Here is a 20984-nt window from a genome sequence, read left to right on the forward strand (position 1 = left end):
TTATCTGAGTGTGATACCAGTGAACGCAACCCCGGTTCCCCATTTCACCAACTATCTCTCATTTTACCTTCCTTCTGTTACTGGCCATCACAGTATCCTCTTGGACACAATGCTGAGAAGCATAAAAGCCAACACAATACAATCACTCCAAACCACCCTTATTGGCTGGATTTTATAAACCATCCAGGGATGAGCTAGGAAGTCGGGAGGTGGCGGGGAGGGGGCGGGGGGGAAGGGGTGGCGGGGAGGCAGGACATAAAACAACAAGGTAAGGCATTGCCACCACCATGGTGTTTTACCAACGATGGCGCTCCTGCCCAGAGGCCAATTGAGCCTTCTGAATGGCCAATTAAGGGCTCTTCTGCCACTGCTGGCATTTTACGAGCGATGGGCGTGCCCTTCACTGCATGAGACCTTCTGGTGAATCTTGGTGGCTTCCCTGCAGGCTCAGGGAAGAGGACCCTCCTATCAGGCACTCTGTGGCTCATGGAGGGGACCTAGCAACAATGGCACCCCCACCCTGTAGCAAACACCCACCCCACCCTCACCACCCCAGCAACCCTCTTGCCTGGCTGCCCTTAGTGCCCCAAACACCACTTACTAGCTCAAAGGGCAGTCTGCTCAGTCTGATACGTGCAGTACCAGCAGTGGCCACCACTCCTGGGGGTGCAGTTGCAACTGCTAAGCTGCCAGCTCTTGGAGGCAGGCACATGTCCCATAAAGGAATGGGAGCCCTGACAGCAACTAATCAGGTGCTGGACATCCAAAAATATGCAGCTAAGGGTTCCATCCTGGGTTGCCCCTAGTTTTTGGTACCGTTGTTGGCGTGCCAAAAAAAACCCAGACTATAAATCAAACCATACAAAGTTCCATGCAAAAAAAAACTGTGCATTCTCTTAGTACATTCCATTCATTTGCTTTTGCCTGTCCTAATGCTTCTAGCAATGCTACCCTTGTGGATGCAGCATGGCTGGTGGAAAGCTGCTGACTTCCAGTAGAAAGACCAGAGATGGCCTTGCAGGATGACCTTAGGTAGCTCTGGCCCTAAGCCTGGCTTCAGACTGCACCATCTCAGTATGGGTAGCACAGTCTGGTTTGGCTGGCTGACAGGCAACAACAAGGTCACTGGTGATGTGGTCGTGGCGTGAGGACGAATGTTGTCATTCTGGGAGAGAGCAGCAGGGTTGTGCTTCGCAGAGCCACTGCTGTTCCAGCAGGATGGTGTCTCAGCAATCCTAGCATTCTGTTGGAGTACAAATTCCAGGACTGCCATCAGATCCTGCAGACCCCTTTGCACACTGGCATCCAAAGTTATGATGTCAGCAGACTTTAGATGACTTTAGCTTTTGTATTCACTGCATCGCTAAGATGTTGGGGCAACTTCTGTTGTACAGTAATGGAAGCTGAGACATATGCCATAATGATTGAAACTGCAAATTTTGTCATAGAGTTGACCAAGTTGGCGCCAGGCTCCTCCAAGCTCCTTGTCAGTGACCACAGGCTTTCTTACAGGCTTGCCAATGCACCCAGCATTTCAGTGTGCATACCCATCAGCCTTTTTCACTAGGCTATTGCATCAAATTTCTCCGAATCCTCTGGCGAGCTGGAACTTATGCTACCCTTGTTCCCTGTCCAGATTGCAGGCCACTCATGCCCAGCACTCATGCTCCTACCACATTCAGATACTGCCTCCAAGCTACCAACTAAAATAACACGCAGTGTTAGGATCTTAGTTGGTGGCTGAGAGTGCGAGGTCAAGTGATGGTGTTTCTTCTTCACCACCATCTTCTTACTCTTCCATCTCTTGCTGTTACATCACTACGTGGCCAGGGGGTTGTGGTTCTTGGGTCACTGAAAGGAGAAAGGCACAGGGTAGGTTGTGGTGAAGAGAGAGGGGAAAGCAAAAGGTGCACGCTTACACCATCTGCAGCTTGTAAATCAGAAGAGACTGTGAAATGAGAGGAAAGTTGGATGTAAGAAGGTACATGCACACCATCATCTTAACAGTTACAGCCCCTTTGCTGGCCATGGCCTCAGTCATGGTAGCTCCAAGAATGGTAAGCACAAATTCCTCCACTGGGGTATGGACAGGCTTCTGCACCTGTTTCCTGCCAGTTAGGTGCTGCTGCCTTCAGTTATGCTCCATCTTGTTGCACAAGAGAAAGGGAATTGTTATCAATGTGTGTGGTGCAACGCATTTGGGTGATGTGGCTGTCGAGGTTGAATAACTGGTAGCAAGTTCAAGTTGTGAGAAGTGGGTGTAAAGGTTACAGCAGTGCTAGGTGTGTGAGGGCAAGGTGATGCTTTCTACCCCGATTGCCTTCTTATAGTTTGTCTGGAGGGCCTCCTGGACACAAAACATCCTTCCTCCTGTCCACCATCTGCATCAAAGTCTCCAGTACTGCATCTGAGAACCTTGGAGCATGCGCTCTACCAATTGTGCTATTAGGCAGTGTTTTTCCTGCTCAGGTTGCCTTCCCTTGCCAGTTCCAGCTCATGTTCCATCCAGAATGCACCTCCCTTTTAAGAAATGCAGGCTGGCTTTAAGTAATGCAGGTTAGCTTTATGTGGTGGTAGCCTCACATGAACTTAGGGCCCCCTGCTGAGGGGTACAGCCACTCAACAGTGCATTTAGTGTTGGGTGTCACACAGCTATCATGTAAATGAGCAGGCTGCTTCTGAAGGAATGGGCATAGGTTAATTGCCCATCATGATCACTGTGCAATATCTTTATATTAAATTTTTTAAAGAGCTTGTGATATTTTCAATCTTCTTCAGAAGACGATAATGCCAACTTCTCAGGAGATGGATAAGTGTCAAATGTCCATGTATGAATTATCCATAGGTGGCCATGCTAGGACTACTTTATAACAAAACCAATGTGTGGCCAACATTTATACATTTTTAATTTTGTTTAGGAATTTAGAGAAAACATAAAAGGCTATCATATTATTTTAGAAGCTAAAGTAGGGACATGAGCATAGGAAAATACCTGATTTTGTCCATTGTTACTTCTAAATATTTTTGTGATCTGGAGTAAAGCAATGATCTTATTGAATGGCGGAGCAGGTTCGAGGGGCCGAATGGTCTACTCCAGTTCCTATTTCTTATGTTCTTATGTTCTCAAAACCTGATACAATGAATTATTCTTGCAAAGTATGTCTATTTCTTTCTAAATAATAATTTAAGTTAATTCCCAGGAAGCTTTAAAAATTCTGAGAGGCAGTTCTTATGTTGGTATGTGAGAGCTTTCAAATGCTGAAATTTGTAAGGTCAGAAGGATGACTTGCTTTTTGTGGAAGTGGTATATAAGGTACTGATGCCTGACTATTTTTATTATGTGTCTATTCAGAATTAATTTCACACTCTCTCAGTCCTTTTATTGGATATGGAGTTTTATCAGCAGCTGTCCCTGTATGTTTAGTTTCAGAGCCAATGGAATTCAAGAGATGATTGGTTACATTCAACAGAGAGTAGATCATCTGACCGGACAATGCTTTGCTCATAAGGAACTAGCTTTAAAGAAACAGCAACTAATCACTTGCTTTGATGACCATTTTGAAAAGGTATAAAAAAAACTAATCCAAAATAACCTGTACCCTTTTACTAAAACCATTTTGTTAGGAAGTTGCATTGAAGAATTTTGCATATTGTTCAAATGGTGTGATTATTAATTTATGCATTTAATAAAGTGAAATGGGTTATTGGTTGAACAAATGTTTTCTTTTCTAGCATTTATGTCTTGGCTTTTAAAGGCTGATCCATACTGTACCTTCAAAATAATTCATAACGAGAGCCTAAAACTACCGAATCAGAATAGACCATTTGGTTGATCAAGCCTCATTTTCCAAGGGGCAGCACATATCATGGATTCTCCCAAACTGATTTGATATCTCAAGGGTATTGAATAATCATAGATAAGGCTCCCCATCCACTAACAGGAAGACAAATTTAATAACACAACCTCCATTATTAACTCTAATGTTTTGTCATGGCCAAAAATGTTTTAGTAGTTTTGGATTGCTGCACGACTAATTGTGTACATTTTTATCATCAGAAACTTTAATGGATGTGATCATGTTTGCAGTTGTTCAGATAGCATCAATAGCAACGTGTTTATTTGGAAAAAAAAAAGTATTTTAACACAAAAGCAAAATACAGCAGGTATTGGAAACCTGAAATGAAAACAAAAAAATGCTGGAAAAACTCAGGCAGCATCTGTGAAGAGACACAGAGTTAACATTCGAGGTCGAGGTGACCTGTCATCGCAACTGAAGGAAGATGGAAGTGTAATAGGTTCTGAGCCGGTGAAAGGGGACAGAATGGGAAGGTCTGTGAGAGGATGGAGGCCAAAAATGATTTAAAAACAAAATATTTCATGGCTCCAAAGACAAAGGGAGTGGTAATGAGTATAGTAAAGAAACAAAAAAATGGGTCCAGTTGAAGCATGAATGGCTACATAGCAGCCATCTGAATGCAACTTTAAGGAATAAAGAAAGAAATGAGGCAAGACTGACCCAGCCAAAAAAACATATAGAACAACCTGGGGGTAGAGGTTAAGATCTAAAATTGTTGAACTCAATGGGTGGAATCATCCCAGATTTGCACTAAGTGCAGTAGCAGGTGGGAAAAGAATGTTTTACCTGCCGGCCGCAATGGCGGCTTTTCATGCAGTATCATCCCAATCCCGCCTCATTAATCATGCATTCCAGGGAAACACGCCATATCTCTGGCGGGTGGCTTTCGATTTGCCTGTCATGCCGTCATCTCACTGCTTCCTCATGCCAGGCACCATATTTAAAGTACAGCCACGTGCACATCTCTCAGTGCTTCCAGCCCAGGACTGCTGCACAGACAACATGGCCCCAAAAGGCAAGAAGACTGCAGCCGCCCCTGATTCAGTGACGCATCCCTGGAACGTCTTTTGGACACTGTGGAGGCCCGCTGTGATGTTTTCTAGCCCTGCTCTGGCCACAGGAGGGGCAGCAACATCACCAATCTGGTTTGGGAGGCAATGGCAGTGGTGGTCAGTGTCAACGCCCTGCAAAAGAGGACAGCCACCCAGTGCCGCAAGAGGATGAATGATCTCTTCCATTGTGCCAGGGTAAGTCACCCTTCTCATCACTGTCAACTCACACATTCACAAACCCATCACACATCCACAGGGGTCTCACTCACGGCGTCATTGTCCTCATCCTGTCCATGGCACCACTCACCACTCACACATGCCAGGCATACTTATCATGTATGGCCTGGCAGGCATTCTGCTTGCGCTCTCTCCATCTGTCTTCATGCAGGACAAACTGGCACACAACAAACGGGAGAGGTCACAGACTGGTGGAGAAATGCCTGAAATCAAGGTCCTCAGGGACTTTGAAAATAGAGTCATCCAGCTGGCTGGTGACTATCTGGCCTGTTCCTGTGCTGACAGTGAGGTCAGAGGTGCTCTACTAAATGAGGATCCAGCAGTGCAACATCCATCAGACAACCATTCCGTGAGTGATGTGTCCTATTTCATAGGCCACTGCCATGCACTAATTATCCCCCCTTGCTTTCGCAGGCACATCTGGGAAACAGCCGACGGAGTCCATGACCCAGGTCCTCAACTCAGGCTCCGAAGGCACCTCAGAAGCGGAATCTGCTGAAACTCTCATTGAAGACCCATCACAGCGCTCTCACAGCGCTCACCCACACCCTCCACCAGTGCAGAGGCACACCTTGATGGAGCCAAGCTTTAGAGTAGCATCGGGGTCACAATCTGGTGAGCACATCACACTGTCTAATCCACAGTAGGCAGTGGCAAGGACTTCTCAAGTTTCTGGCACTTGGAGGACTGCTGGAGGCCAGAACGTTGCTGAGGCCAAGTCAGACGAGGAGTCTCTGGACTCAGTCATACTTCAGTTGCTGGAGCTGCAAAGGCAAGCTCGGGAACATCAGGAAGGGATGTCCGCATGCACTCCTCAGATTGCAAGGCACGATGGAGGATTGGTCCGACTTCAGGTTGCAGTGATAGTGCCGGCATGTCAATGGACCAAGGTCAACACTGGTAGAATGGTGTGGCCACCATGGAGACCTTGGCCTGGGACATCATTCCTGCACTGCTGCGTGGGCTGAACTTCATTGCTGATGACATTTTTGGCCTCCAACAGAGTGTGTGTGAGAGGGGTGCCGGGCAGCTCGATCTCACTCCAGCTTCCCCTTCTCCTCAAGGAGTCAGCCAGGGGCCCTTGGGCACCCATAGGGAGGAGAATCAACAGGTGCACACCCCGGGGCCATCCACCCAGGTGACTCCAGGAGTGTCTGGCCCATCCAAGTCCCCTCTTCCTGTGAGCCCAGCAAATCCAACTCCACAGGTTGAGGAGGGTGCCGCCACACAGCAGGACCCCGAAAGCAGGCCAGAACCCTCCAGGTCTTGGCTCTCTAGAGGTCGCCCGTCAAGGTCATCACAGGCAGGATGTAGCAGTCAGCAGGCTGCCTCCACCTCCGCTGTGGATGTCGGAGGAGCACTAAGACATAGTGGCAGGGTTAGGAAGGTTACGAAGATGTTGTTACACAGCCTGGGTACGGGTGTTGATAACTTGTACATAATGTTCACTATTGTCAATAACTCCCAAGAATGTCTCCCTGCCTATGGCTCCTTGTTCTGATAAATGGTGTTCGTGTCACTCAGATGTGAAACCTTGGTTCCTGCACAAGGTAAAGGCAGGTGTCTCAGCCCAGGACCTCATTCCTGTTCTTTGTGCAACCTTCCCAGCACACTGATGGTGTGCCTTCACTTTCACCGGTCACATCAGTCATGTCTGCACCTCGATGGGGCTTATCATTGCTGCCAGAATGTCCTGGGCCAGTGGCACAGAGTTCCAACATTCTCTCTGTGCTCCCAGCACCTTTGAGGTGCAGCTGGCGCCCATCTCATCAGCGTGCGTGTCCGGTGACAGTGTGGTCTTGAAGTGTTCAGCTCACGAAGGATGCCGTAGGATCAGGAGAAGTTAAATTTTCCCCGCTCATATCCATGATATGACCCTGTTCACAGAATGCAAGCAAGGTGCCATTAGCCAGCCAGGTGACAGACATTCACATAAGTTGTATGAGGATCTATGGAGTGTTCTCTTGGTTAACTCTGAAGGCCCCTTAACACATCCCATAAAGTGCTGACCACCACTTGGATGGCCAGAGTTTAGCTCACTGCATGGCTGCCCGAAACCCCATCCACCTTTGCCCCACTCCACCTAACTGATTGGCAGCAGCTTTGCTCACTGGACTGCATGCTGTGCTCTCAGCTCAGGCGCAGGCATTCTCTTAACCTGCACTGCAAGGCTGCACTGTTAGATTGAACTATTGGGGATACTGGGCCAAACCGGGATGCTGACATTGCAAGGGGCTGTGAGCACCCCCACCAGTGACTGCTCCATGGCCAGCTTTAGCCAGGAGATTGTACAATGTGCCCAGTTGTCGAATTGTTCTGCAGCCCACTAAAATGCTCATTAGTTTGCAGGGTGGAAAGCTCTGGAGCACTTGATGGCACTTTCATGCCTCCGCGTTGCTTGAGAGGGCTAATAAGCTAGAGGCCCAACTCCATGCATGTCAATGTGGCTGCGCCTGAACTGTCTCAGGTGTGGAGGAATGGTCACTTTATACAGGGCTTCCCTAATGTGTGGCTGCTTCCCTCCCCTCCCCCACGTGCTTGTTCACTACCATCAACTGCAGTGTAGTCCTTGCACCCCCCCCCCACCAACATGCCTCAACCACAGAGCAGCCCTTGCCGTCCCCTCTCCAACTCACGTCAACCATAAGACAGCCCTTGCCCCAGCACTCGCACTGTCAGCCAGTTGAGAAAATGTAATTTGCCTGTGTCCACACTTGAATGCACGGCGCCTCAACCTTGAAGTCCAACAGGGGACCATTGCGAGCGCTGCACAACGTTACTGTGCGCTCATCTCCGAGTTCCCCTCGAAGTGCAGCTCGCCAGGTGCACGCCGACGTGCTCGGATGATCCAGCGTGGGGGGCTGATACCAGTGAGCTGGGCTTCTAATGATAGGCAAATGTATTACAATGAAGTTCCCGATGTGCGGTGGTGGGAAACATGGCCCGCCATTGACGGGGCAAAGCAGACATTTGCAAACTGGCTTCACAACATTGTGAGACCGATTTTTGGCCTTCCGGCCATATTGTCCGCTCACACCCGCCATGACGCCTGATGCCAGCGGGCATGGAAAATTCCGCCCAATGTTGAATTCAGAAGGCTGTAGCGTGCTGAGTTGAAAGATGAGGTGCTGTACGTTGAGCTTGCGTTCAGCTTCATTGGGACACTATAGCAGGCCATGCAACAATTTTAGTTCATAACCACTGCTTCCATCTTGTTCTGTATGTTACTTTTTGCCAGGTTGGTCTTGTCTTGTTTCTTTCTTTATCTTTCCCCGTTACGTTTGAATGCCTGCTAAGTAACCATTCATGCCTTGTCCAGACACCTCTTTGTTTCTTTACTATACCCATTACCACTCTCTTTGGCTTTTGCATCATGAAATCTTTTCTTATTTAATCTCTCCTGCCCTCTACCTGATCACATACCTTCCCTTTTGTTCTTCCTGCCCCTCCCCACCCTCCCCACCACCATAAATTTTCACTGGCTCAAAACCTATTACAGTTCTGTCTGTCTTCAGTTCTGATGAAAGGTCATCTCTACCTGAAATGCTAACTTTGGGGAGAATTTTCTCCCCATCGGTGGGGGGGAGGGGGTGCTGAGCAGGAGCGGGCGCGGGCAGGCGTGGCTGTGCGCCACCATTTTACGTGGGTGGGCCAACCAAGGCCCGCCCAGCGTGATGAGCACTCCCTGTGGTGGGGGGGGCAGGGAGAGCCAAGGCCTGTGCTCTTTCGTGCGCATGCACGAAATCTCCTTGAGGCACGGAGCTGCCTCAGGGAGATTACTTTGGGTATGAAAATTTGAAATAAAGGAGAAAAAAAATTATTCAGACAGCGTCACATGAGCTGGTCATGTCAATGAATTTTAATAAACATTTTTATGACATTTATAAACCCTTCATAAAACCTCATCCCACCTGTGGATGAGGTTCCATGAAAAATGTGAAGGCCGCCTGGGCTCTTCGCCTGCCCGCCAACCTTAAGGTTGGACGGGCAGCTCTGTTAACCATTTCACTTACTATTTACATGGCCTTAATCAGCCTTTGACAGTTCAGCAGGCGCGCAGCTGACTCTGGAGCGTGCCAGCCGAATTGAAAATTGGAATGATGCGCAGTAACGTCGGGACGCACGCCCGACATCACCGCATGTCATTTTACGCATCAGCGAGTGAGGCCTGCCCCTGCACGCCGACCAGAAGATTCAGGCCTTTGTTTCTCTCCACAGATGTTGCCTGACCTGCTAAGTTTTCAGCATTTTTTGTTTTCATCATAGTGTACTTGAATGTTGGGCATAATTATTTTTACTTTTGCTTTAATGGATATCAAAAGTTGTACAATTTATAGAAAATCCACCTTCACATCCAGTGATCCTCTGTTCTTGATTTTGTGTGGCCTGAAACCTAAAAATTTAATTCGGTCAATTTTAAAATGTTTCAAAATTATCGTGACTTCTGGAGTTTGCCCTTTAAGATCAAGGAATTGTGTGTTATGGAAGGCTAAATTTATGCAAGCTTGACACTTAGATATAATATCATTTGATTTGCAAAACAAACCCAAATCTTACAGCACAAATTTTAGTGATTTAAGTTTTGTGGGAATTTTATAGCTATTCGCACAGTTGCTTGATTGTACAGGACTGGAATATTGCTGAAAAGAGAGACATGTTGCTGAAGCTTTTCATCTTGCACTCATCAGGACAAACACAAGAATGCCAAATTTCAAATAATCACAATTTATACTACAGGAGAAAAGGGTGCTGATTGGTTGACAAGCCAACTCTGATTGGCCGAGACATTGCCATGGAGAAAGCACCAGGGAAATATAGGCTCCGCAAGCTCCCTAGTAATTCTCTTTTACCTTTAATGATCATTGGAAATGAACGCACACACTGCATTCTTATCCATTTCCTTTTCAGTGGGCTACTATAAGATGATCACTTGCTGCCCTCTAACACTCCATATGTCACTGATCTCTTTACAAATACTTATTATTAAACAGGAAACCATGTATAAGTAATCAAGTGACCTTCGTATCAGTAACCCATTATGGAGACAATGTGAATAAGAATTGCTTGCCATTATGACAGAATATCTGGCCTTCTCATTTTTGATTTAAGGTAGTTTTATAGTCATAATTAGCCTCGTGTGTCACTGAGCTACTGTCATTTACAACTATGGTCAACTGTTGTAAATTCAAAAGAGGTTTGTGTGCCAAAGATATGACTCAAATTTTCACCCATTCTAAACCTATAAAAATGGAGAAAATTTGCATTGTATGCTCATTTGGGAGGGGGCTGAGCCAAGCTGATTAATGGTGGAGGGTCTGGATTAAGGTTTTGAAAGACTGGCATAACAGATCAAGAACATTCATCTGTAAGTGACTTGCAATCTTTCTTACAATACGCCTGAATTTCCTCAATCTTCACTGGGATCAACATCATGTGAAAGTTAGTTTGGCCCATATTAGTTTTACCAGTATCCTATGCTTGGCTCAAAATTGATTAGCCAGACTTTAGCCACTTCGATTTCATTGCCTAAAACGGTCAACGGCTTTCAAAATTAAAGTAAAATTCAGTGGTCAGCTTGGCTAAGTTGGTAGCTGTGATGCTTCTGATTCAGAATCATTCAACAATGCCAAAAATAGTTTAGCCGCTTATATATCACATTGCTGTTTGGGAATCTTGCTGTGTGCAAAATACTGCCATATTTCCCAACACATAACAGCCACTTCAGACAAGGCATTGAACTGTGAAATGCTTCAATATGTTTGAGAGAAATAACATTTTATAGAAATGCAAGTCTTTTTAAGTAAAAATGTAGATTGTGTTTTACTATCAATATCTTGCTCATATCACCCATTTATTGTTTCTATAAATTTTCTGCATATTTAAATGTTTATTAAAGAATCTCAAGAAAAAAATGAACATTTAGGTATCTCAAACATGTTTTTATTCACCTGCTGTGATAATGTTCTGGCAATTGGGCTCAACAGGGGAAATTTCAACCTGGATTCCACTCCTAATTGCAATGCAGTGGTGTTTTCTCAAAGGTGCCATGTTGAGCTGTCAGGTATTGCAACAATGTGCTTGGCAGTGACAACCCACATGGTTGAATATTTGTGTTGACACAACCTATGAACAAGCATGAGGAAAATTTCCAGAGCGCAGAATTGGAGGCCATTGAGCTTACATCCATACCCCAGCAAGACTTCAGAAGAGGGTGGAGGAAAATTGGAGTGAAAAAGCATGGTTGATCTTTATAAAGTCGCAGTTCCCAGTTGCATTTATTTTCTTGGGTTCAGCATCCCAGGCTACATTTTTTTCAGGGAGGCTTTGGTGCCTGTTTCAGACTGACTTGCCTATTTGAACCAGCAAAGCTGAAAAATACAATCAAGAAAGCAGGATCAAAGAGATTTGAATAACTGTGTGTTAAATTTAAAACAAGACTCAGTCAAAGACAAGTTTAAATAAATCCTGCAAGATGTTTGTGTTTGAACTGAATGGCTTCGCCTTTCCACCAGATACTAGGAGCTAAATTTTCAGGAACACTCCCCCCAATCCCCGACAAAAGGCAGGATCAGAGACGAGGGTGAGGGATGCAAAAATACTGTCGCTGGACAGTGAGTCAATTTCAATCCTCCGCTCCCGCCTGGCAATAATCATTGGGGCAGAGGGAAGGTGAGACAGGAAACCCGCTCTCCTCCACATAGAGACCAATCCAAGCTTCTTACATAGCTAGTTTAGAACTGGTTGAAGGGGGACAGTGGAACATTTAAAGGGACGCATGGGCTTTAGAAGCTGTCAGTTTCAGAGTAGCTGAGGGGAGGCAGGTACACAGTCAGGAGCCAGTCACGGCTGCCCCAAAAACATCACCCTGGCCCCATGGGAGGGTCAGTGGGGCAAAGAGGGACTGGGCACTTGACAAGGGGATGCCCTTGGCACTGCACAGATGGCAGAGTAGGCACTCAGTGCCTGAGCTTTGAACAGGGTTAGCAACCCTCTGCAGTGGGGGCAGAAGTGCAGAGAGAAAGCTGTCAAAGACAATTGGGCAGCCAACTGTCCAGAAGGAAGGTTCCAGCTAGCAATGGGAAGACGACTGTCAGATTGTTGACCCGTGAGGAGGAAGGACCTGGGAGAGGAAAGACGGGCAGGAAAGCAACAGAGACCAAACCTTCAACAGAGGATTGACTGCCCAAGATTACCTGGTGATGACCAAGAACTAGTGCCACAGGAGACTGGGACTCTGCAGGCAGAATGTCACAGACATCTGTGCCCTCATTGCCAAAGACCTCACATCTCTCAGTACCATGCCCTGCCAGTGGTCATCCAAGCACTGTAACCTTAAACTTCTTCGCTTCTTGCTCCTCCCAAGGATCAACTGCAAACACAGATCTCAGTGGCACCTCAAAAATGACTGTACTCCCTTTAATGACAGACACATCCTCGCAGGGACTGAGGGCATTGTGTTTTGTCTCCAGCGCTGGATTCCCCAGGTGCAGGGCATCATTGATTTCACCCATGTAGCCATCAAAGCACCCAGCAACCAACCAGTGAGATCCATCAACAGGATGGATCTCACTCCATCAATATCTAACTGGTCTGCAACTACAACAGGAACTTCCTCTGCGTGTGCACTTGCTTTCCTGCCACTGTCATGACTGCTTCATCCTCCATCAGTCCAGGTTGCCTCAGATCTTCACTCCACCCCAAAGTGTGTGGATGGATCCTAAGGGAAAAGAAATATCTTTTGAAGAGATGGTTCTTGACCACTGTGCAGAAGCCACATTCAGAAGCACAGAGGCAATACAACCAATGCCACTTCTCAGCATGACATGCATTGATCAGACCATCAGTTTCTGAAGATGCAATTCCAGTAACTGGATCTGTTAGATGGTGCCCTCCAGTATCCTCCCTGCAAGGGTCTGGGTCATTGAGAAGGTCAGCTGCGCGCTCTGCAACATGGCCCTTCAGAGAGGTGTGGACTTTGAGGACAATAGTCAGGCCTTGGAAGGAAACAGTCTTTTGGGGGAGCAGCAGGAACAAGAGTTGGGAGAGGAGAAGAATTTGGAAACAGAGGGTGATGATGCTGAACAAGGAGGTGCCCCTGCTGCATGATGAGATGGCGTCTTCTTGCCACCCTCTGGGAAGAGGACTTCTCCCCTCTCCCTCAGGCCTCCAGCATTAAATCCAGGTCAGAATAGGTGAAGCGAAGGCCTACTTGCCCCAGGTACTAATTGTTCTGCTCCCCTCTGCAATCTTGCTTCCTTTTTGTAAAACAGAAGGCTTTGGCACAATCAGCAGATCTCTCCCTTAGAAAAACCAGTAGCTTGTGGGAGGTGATGGTGTAGTGGTATCGTTGCTGGACTAGTAATTCAGATTCTGAGGGTAATGCTCTAGGGAGCTGGGTTCAAATCCCATCATGGTGGAATTTGAATTCAATAAAAGTCTGGAAGTGAAAGCCTAATGATGACCATGGCCAGGGGCCTGCTTGCTGAAATGTAAAATGATGCAGGATGACACTGGGTGGAACTCCTGACGTCACCCTGCCTCATTTCAATTTCCAGGTCGGTGGGGGCTCAGCCGAATCAGCTGTGCGCCCGCCGACCTGTCAGTGGCCTATTGAGGCCATTGACAGAGTAATTAGTGGACCTGCCCATCTGACTTTAAGGTTGGCGGGCAGGCTGGGAGCCCTGGCGGGCATTGGAAAAAGCATGAAACCTCATCCACGGGCGGGATGAGGTTTCATGTAGGTTTTTAAAAATTTAATTAAAGTGTAACTAAAAGTGATGGACATGTCCCAATTCATGTGACAGTGTCACATGAGGGGACATGTCAGGGAAATTTTTTTTCTGTTCTTAACATTTTTTAATGTGGAGCCGATCTTCCTGAGGCAGCACCTAGCCTCAGGGAAATGAGTGCACTCTTGGCTCAGGGAATTACCCTCCCCCCCCGCCCGCACAGGGAGCACATAGCGCTTCCTTGCGGACGTCACGCTGGGCGGCCTTAATTTGCCCACCCACGTAAAATGGCAGCGCGCCTCCAATTGGGAGCGCCAATTGGAGGCATGCCTGCTCCTGACCTCCCCCCCCCCCCCCCCCGCCCCCCCAATGGGGGGGAAATTCTGTCCCATGTTACCATTGTCGATTGTTATAAAAACCCATCTGGTTCACTAATGTTCTTTAAGGAAGGAAATCTGTTGTCCTTACCTGGTCTGGCCTGCATGTGACTTTGGACCCACACCCATAGCAATGTGGTTGACTCTTACATGCCCTCTGAAGTGGCCTAGCAAGCCACTCAGTTATAACAAACCACTACAAAGACACAAAAAAGGAATGAAACCGGACAGACCACCTGGCATTGACCTAGGCACCGGAAATGACAACGGCAATCTCAGCCCTACCGACCCTGCAAAGCCCGCCTTACTAATAGCTGGGGACTAGTGCCAAAATTGGGAGAGCTGTCTCACAGACTAGTCAAGCAACAGCCTGACATAGTCATCCTCACGGAATCATACCTTACGCCAGACACCACCATCACTATCCTGGGTATGTCCTGTTCCACCAGCAGGACTGGCCCAGCAGAGGTGGCGGCACAGTGGTATAACAGAGGGTGTTGCCCTGGGAGTCCTTAAAATCAACTCAGGACCCCATGAAGTCTCATGGCATCAGGTCAAACATGGGCAAGGAAACCTCCTGCTGATTACCACGTATTGGCCTTCCTCAGCTGATGAATCAGTCCTCCTCCATGTTGAACACCACTTGGACGAAGCACTATGGGTGGCAAGGACACAGAATGTACTCTTGATGGGGGACTTCAATGTCCATCACCAATAATGGCTCGGTAGCACCATTGCTGGCCGAGTCCTGAAGGACATAGCTGCTAGACTCGGTCTGCGGCGGGTGGTGAGGGAACCAATAAGAGGGAAAAACATACTTGACCTCATCCTCACCAACCTGCCTGCCACAGATGCATCTGTCCATGACTGTATCAGTAGGAGTGATCGCTGCACAGTCATTGTGGTGACGAAGTCCCGCGTTCACATTGAGGATACCCTCCATCATGTTGTGTGGCACTACCACCTTGCTAAATGGGATAGATTTCGAACAGATCTAGCAACTCAAGACAGAGTATCCATGAGGAGCTGTGGGCCATCAGCAGCAGCAGAATTGTACTCTAACACAATCTGAATTCTCATGGCCCAGCATATCCCTCATTCTACCATTACCACCAAGCCAGGGGATCAACCCTGTTTCAATGAAGAGTGCAGGAGGGCATGCCAGGAGCAGCACCAGGCATACCTAAAAATGAGGTGTAAACCTGGTGAAGCTATAACACAATCTACTTGCGTGCCAAACAGCATAAGCAGCAAGTGACAGACAGAGCTAAGCGATCCCACAACCAACGGATCAGATCTAAGCACTGCAGTCCTGCCACATCCAGTCGTGAATGGTGGTGGACAATTAAACAACTCACTGGAGGAGGAGGCTCCACAAATATCCATATCCTCAATGATGGAGGAACCCAGCACAGCAGTGCAAAAGATAAGGCTGAAGCATTTGCTGCAATCTTCAGCCAGAAGTTCTGAATGGATGATCCATCTTGGCCTCCTCCGGAGGTCCCCAGCATCATAGATACCAGTCTTCAGCCAAATCAAGAAATGGCTGAGGTGTACAAAATTATGAGGGGAATAGATAGAGTGGACAGGATAAAATTGTTTCCCTTGATGGAGAATTCTAGAGCCAGGGGACATAGATTCAAGATAAGTGGCAGAAGGTGTAGGAGGGACATGAGGAAGAACTTTTTTACACAGAGGGTACTGGGTGTCTGGAAATCGTTGCCCAAGTTGGTGGTAGAGGCAGAAACTTTAAACACTTTTTAAAAAGTACCTGGATCTGCATCTAAAGAGCTGGAAGCTGCAGGGCTATGGGCCGGGTGCAGGAAGGTGGGATTAGAAAGGGCACCTGGGTGTCCTCAGGCTGGCATGGGCAAGATGGGCCGAATGGCCTCCTTCTGTGCTGTAACTTTTCTATGGTTCTATGGCTGAAGGCACTGGATACTGCAAAGTCTGTGGGCCCTGACAGTATTCGGCATTAGTACTAAAGACTTGTGCTCCAGAACTTGCCGTGCCCCTAACCAAGCTGTTCCAGCACAACTACAACACTGGCATCTACCCGGCTATCTGGAAAATTGTCCAGGTATGTCCTGTACACAACAAGCAGGACAAATTCAACCCAGACAATTACCGCCCCATCAGTCTTCTCTCGATCATCAGTAAAGTAATGGAAGGGGTCATCAACAGTGCTGTCAAGCGGCACTTGCCTAGCAACAACCTGCTCACTGACACACAGTTTGAGTTCCGCCAGGGCCACTCAGCTCCTGACCTCATTACAGCCTTGGTTCAAACATGGACAAAACAGCTGAACTCCTGAGGTGAAGTGAGAGTGACTGCCCTTGACATCAAGGCCGCATTTGACTGAGTGTAGCATCAAGGATCCCTAGCAAAACTGGAGTCAGTGGGAATCAGGGGGAAAACACTCCATTGGTTAGAGTCATACCTTGCACAAAGGAAAATGGTTGTAGTTGTTGGAGGTCAATCATCTCAGCTCCAGGATATCACTACAGGAGTTCCTCAGGGTAGCGTCTTTGGTCCAACCAATTTCAACTGCTTCATCAATGACTTTCCTTCCATCATAAGGTCAGAAGTGGGGATGTTCGCTGATGATTGCACAATGTTCAACACCATTCGCGACTCCTCAGATATTGAAGCAGTCCATGTCCAAGTGCGGCAAGACCTGGACAATATCCAGGCTCCCTGTTTCCCACCTCTGTAGTGAAAATTCAGCCTTGGATTGCAACATACTAATTTGGTCTTGATATTAATGTGGAGATGAGAATGAAGCATGTGTATGGCAGAGTAGAAGTAGACAAAGAATGTACAGTGTTACACAACAGTGAACCACGGCCTATTTTAAGGGTCAGGCACCATTTAAATGAAACAGCCCACCTGTATTACACAATTTCCTGGCACCTATTTAAAGGCTAGATGAGGAAATCAAATGGAGGAAGAGATTTGAAGGATCTAATTTCAGCAGAAGAAGAAGGAAGTGAGACGTGGCTGGAAGAAGAGGAAAGGCAGTGCCCTGATTCCCAGGTGCATCCCTGGATGTCCTGCTGGTTGCAGTAAGAGACAGGAAGGAGGTGCTGTTCCCCACAAGTGGAAAGAAGAAACATGTTACCACCACCAAGGAGGCCTGGCTGGAGGTGGCATGGGAGGTGAGCAGCAGGAATGTGACCCCACGATCCTGGATTCAATGTTGTAAATGGCTTAATGAACTGACTTGGCCAGGAAAGGTGAGCATACAGCTTTATTCAAGCAAATCCTGCAGTGCATCCCCTCTCATTTTGCTTTGTCAGTCCTACTCCATGCACACCACTTCTCACCCCCCACATCACTTTCATCAAAACCAATCAGACATAATGCAGCCCCCCACACCCCTCCCTTAACATACCCATTTCTCAATTCCTTCCTCCACCTCTGCCAGTAACCAAACTCCTCATCTCATTTCATCTGATCTCCCCGGCCATCTCCGACCACTGTCACGACTCACCCTGAAATAGCACATTTCCCACAACCCTCAAAGTTGTGACCTCAGCATGTGGCTGATTCTCACCTTCACCATTTGCACTGCATCTTAAGAACATCCAGCCCCTCCAGCCTGTTCCACTAGTCAATATGTCATGGATGAACTGTATCTTGACTCCCTGTACCCACCTTGGTTCTGTAATGCTAAAACAATTGCTCTCAGTTTTGAAATTTTCAATTGATCCTAAGGCTCAACAGATTTTTGGGAAAGGAGGGTACCAAATTACCACTACCCTTTGGGGAGAATTTTCTCCCCATTGGGGGGGTTGGGCAGGAGTGGGCACAGGCGGGCGCACAGCTGATCGCTGCCCGCGATTGGCTGGGTGCCGCCATTTTACGTGGGCGGGCCAATTAAGGCCCCCCCAGCGTGACACGCGCCCAGAAGTGCTGAGCACTCCCTGTGGGAGGAGTAGGTTGAGTCAGGGAGTGCACTTTTTCGCACATGTCTGTGAAAGAGCGCAGAAATCTCCCTGAGGCAGCTCTATTAGTTAATTAGTTTAAGTTCTGAAAATTTTAATGAAGAAAAATAAATTTTAAACATGCCCCTCATGTCAAAGTGTCATATGAGCCGGGACATGTCTATGAATGTTATTAACATTTTTTATAAAACTTTAAATACCCTCATGAAACCTCATCCCGCCCGTGGATGAGGTTTCATGATAAATGTAAAGGCCGCCTGGGCTCTTCACCCGCCCACCAACCTTAAGGTTGGACAGGCAGCTCAGTTTATTGTTTTAATTGATATTTAAATGGCCTTAATAGGCATTTGACAGTTTGGTGGGCGCGCAGCCGACTTGGGTGCGCGCCCGCCGAACTGAAAATCTGAATGCCGCGTGGTGACGTCGGGACGCACACCGCGTGTCATTTTATGCGTCGGCGAGTGGGCCCCGCCCCCGCTCACCGAGTCAAAGGTTCTGGCCTTTGTGAAAGAGTGACATCACTCTGAATGGCACAGCTCCAATTTTAAGTTCATGCCTGTTGTTTAGACTCCATTGGATGTGTATATTCCTCAAAGCCACTCACTGGTCTGATGTGCCACCCTTGCAGGAGAAGAGAGTGCAGAATACCAGGGGGAAGTGAGGACAGGTGGAGAACTACAGGAAATAGTTGAAGTTTCCCTGGCAGAGTTGGAGGCGCTGGAGGTGAATGGCATCTCAAACTCCCTCAGCATTGGAGATGGTGAGGCTGGTGGTCCATCAGAGAATGGTGACAGCATCAGTCATGATCTTATTAAATGGCGGAGCAGGCTCGAGGAGCTGAATGGCCTACTCCTGCTCCTTGCTCATATGTTCGTATGTTCATTAATCTTTCCAAACCACACCTCCCACAAAGCAACTTCGCGCTCAGTGGACTTCAGCACATTGACAGCTCTGATGGTGTTTCATGTGCAAAGGAACACTTCTTAGATTTCCATCACTTAATATTATCTCTTTCTTCTCTCCTTTAGAGTTATCACACTAAGGTTACACAAAGAGGAGATAATGCCTGCAGGGGATACATCTTCACAGGAAACAGTTGCTGCAGACAGCACTGCAAAAGTCACCACCTCTGTTGCACCTCGTGGACAGGCAGATTGGTGACTCTCAAACTGAGCAGGTGCAGAGAATGGTGGAAGGGGCAGCTGATAAGGTTATGTGCCAGAGAGCAGCTTCTTCTCTCAGCACTGGTGAACAGGATAGAGATAGAGAACCCCTAGGTACAGCACTGAAAATGAGAGTGTTAGAGGCACTGCAGCAAATGTATGAGGTATTGACAAGCATACTGTCTGTGGTGGAGGTGAGCATGGAGGAGTCTAACTCAAACATGTGTGGGATGCTGTAACAGGACTTTTCAATATTGTAATCCAGCATAGAGCATGTGGCAAGCTCCAAGGAAATTGTAGCTGATCACTCAGAAGTCAATGCTGACAGTTGTTGCATCCTGCATGTAGGCTCAGTCAGCGGTTCTGCACACTCTGGGCCCAAATCTCTGTATGGGGCTTGACAAGGTCGTAGACAGGTTAGATCAGGGCTTCCGAGGTGTCAATGATTCCCACCGCTCTCCTTTCCTGCAGAGAGGCAGTACTAATGTCCCACTGCCCCAGGTGAAGGAAGAATGGTGGAATAGTCCACCATTGCCACATCATCATTCAAAATCTGTTATAGTACCTGCAGTCCAGATGGGCGAGACTGCCCCTGCACAACTGCTGGAGAAGCAGGATCCTCAGGGACTCTAAAACTCAGAGGACATCTGCTACAAACTCCTCAGGTGCACAGTAACCTTCCATCATTTCTGCTTGGGCAGCACCAAGTAGAAGTGATAGGAATAAAAAGAGAAAGGCTTTATAGATCACAGAGGCTTAACACATGGTTGTCCCCTTTTTTTGTTTTGATCCTTTGAGTTATGGTGTTGAGAAGCTGGAGGATGTTGGACCAATGCATTGAAGGTTACAGGATTGCTTGTACAAGGGGTATGGTTGTTAGGCTGACAATGATCCAGTTGACATTGGTCTAACTGAACCTACCTGCTATTGAAGCATCCTGTGGTGTCACAAACAGCAATATGTTCCACTGGCCGTACATTCAGAAACCCATCCTCTCCATTATCATAGCTGTCCTCATCCACTGAGTTATGAGCGTCTTCTTCAACCCGCTCTTCCAGACTTCTTCGCTGGGTTATGGTGCATGGGTTGCAGCATGCAACAAAAACCTGCGACGCTTGCATTTACTATAGAGAGTCTCCAGACCTGTCAAGACACCTGAGGATGGGGTTCTGAATGTACGGCCAGTGGAACATATTGCTGTTTGTGACACCACAGGATGCTTCAATAGCAGGTAGGTTCTGTTGAAGAGTCATGCGGACTCGAAACGTTAACTTGCTCCTCTCCACAGATGCTGCCAGACCTGCTGAGTTTTTCCAGGTATTTTTGTTTTTGTTTTGAACATTAACTTCAGTATTTCTATAGCTTGCTCAATAACATATCATGTGCTGATGTGGCTGGTGATGTACTTCTGTGGTTGAGCGATGGGGTTCCTCAGGGGTGTCATGAACCAATGTTGAAAGGCATATCCCTTGTCTCCAAACAGCCATACTTTCACGCAGAGACATTGTGGGAATAGAAAGCCGCAGTGTGAAAGCATCATGCCAGCTCCCAGAGAACCCTGTGCAGACATACATGAATCCCTTTCTTTGGTTGCAGATGAGTGGAAGCCCTTGCTGGTTGGG

At 47.4% G+C, this 20984-nt stretch overlaps 1 protein-coding gene across 1 annotated transcript in view; it reads left to right on the forward strand.

Annotated features, from left to right (window-relative positions):
- Positions 1-20984, forward strand: part of ttn.2 (titin, tandem duplicate 2) — a 694778-nt gene that overhangs the window by 99245 nt on the left and 574549 nt on the right. The window contains exon 9 of the mRNA XM_078552010.1: positions 3425-3566. Within this exon, the coding sequence (XP_078408136.1) occupies positions 3425-3566 (142 nt within the window). The remainder of the gene's footprint in view (positions 1-3424; positions 3567-20984) is intronic.

Source organism: Cetorhinus maximus, chromosome 11 (genome assembly GCF_964194155.1).
Source record: "Cetorhinus maximus chromosome 11, sCetMax3.hap1.1, whole genome shotgun sequence".
Classification (NCBI taxonomy): Eukaryota; Metazoa; Chordata; class Chondrichthyes; order Lamniformes; family Cetorhinidae; genus Cetorhinus; species Cetorhinus maximus.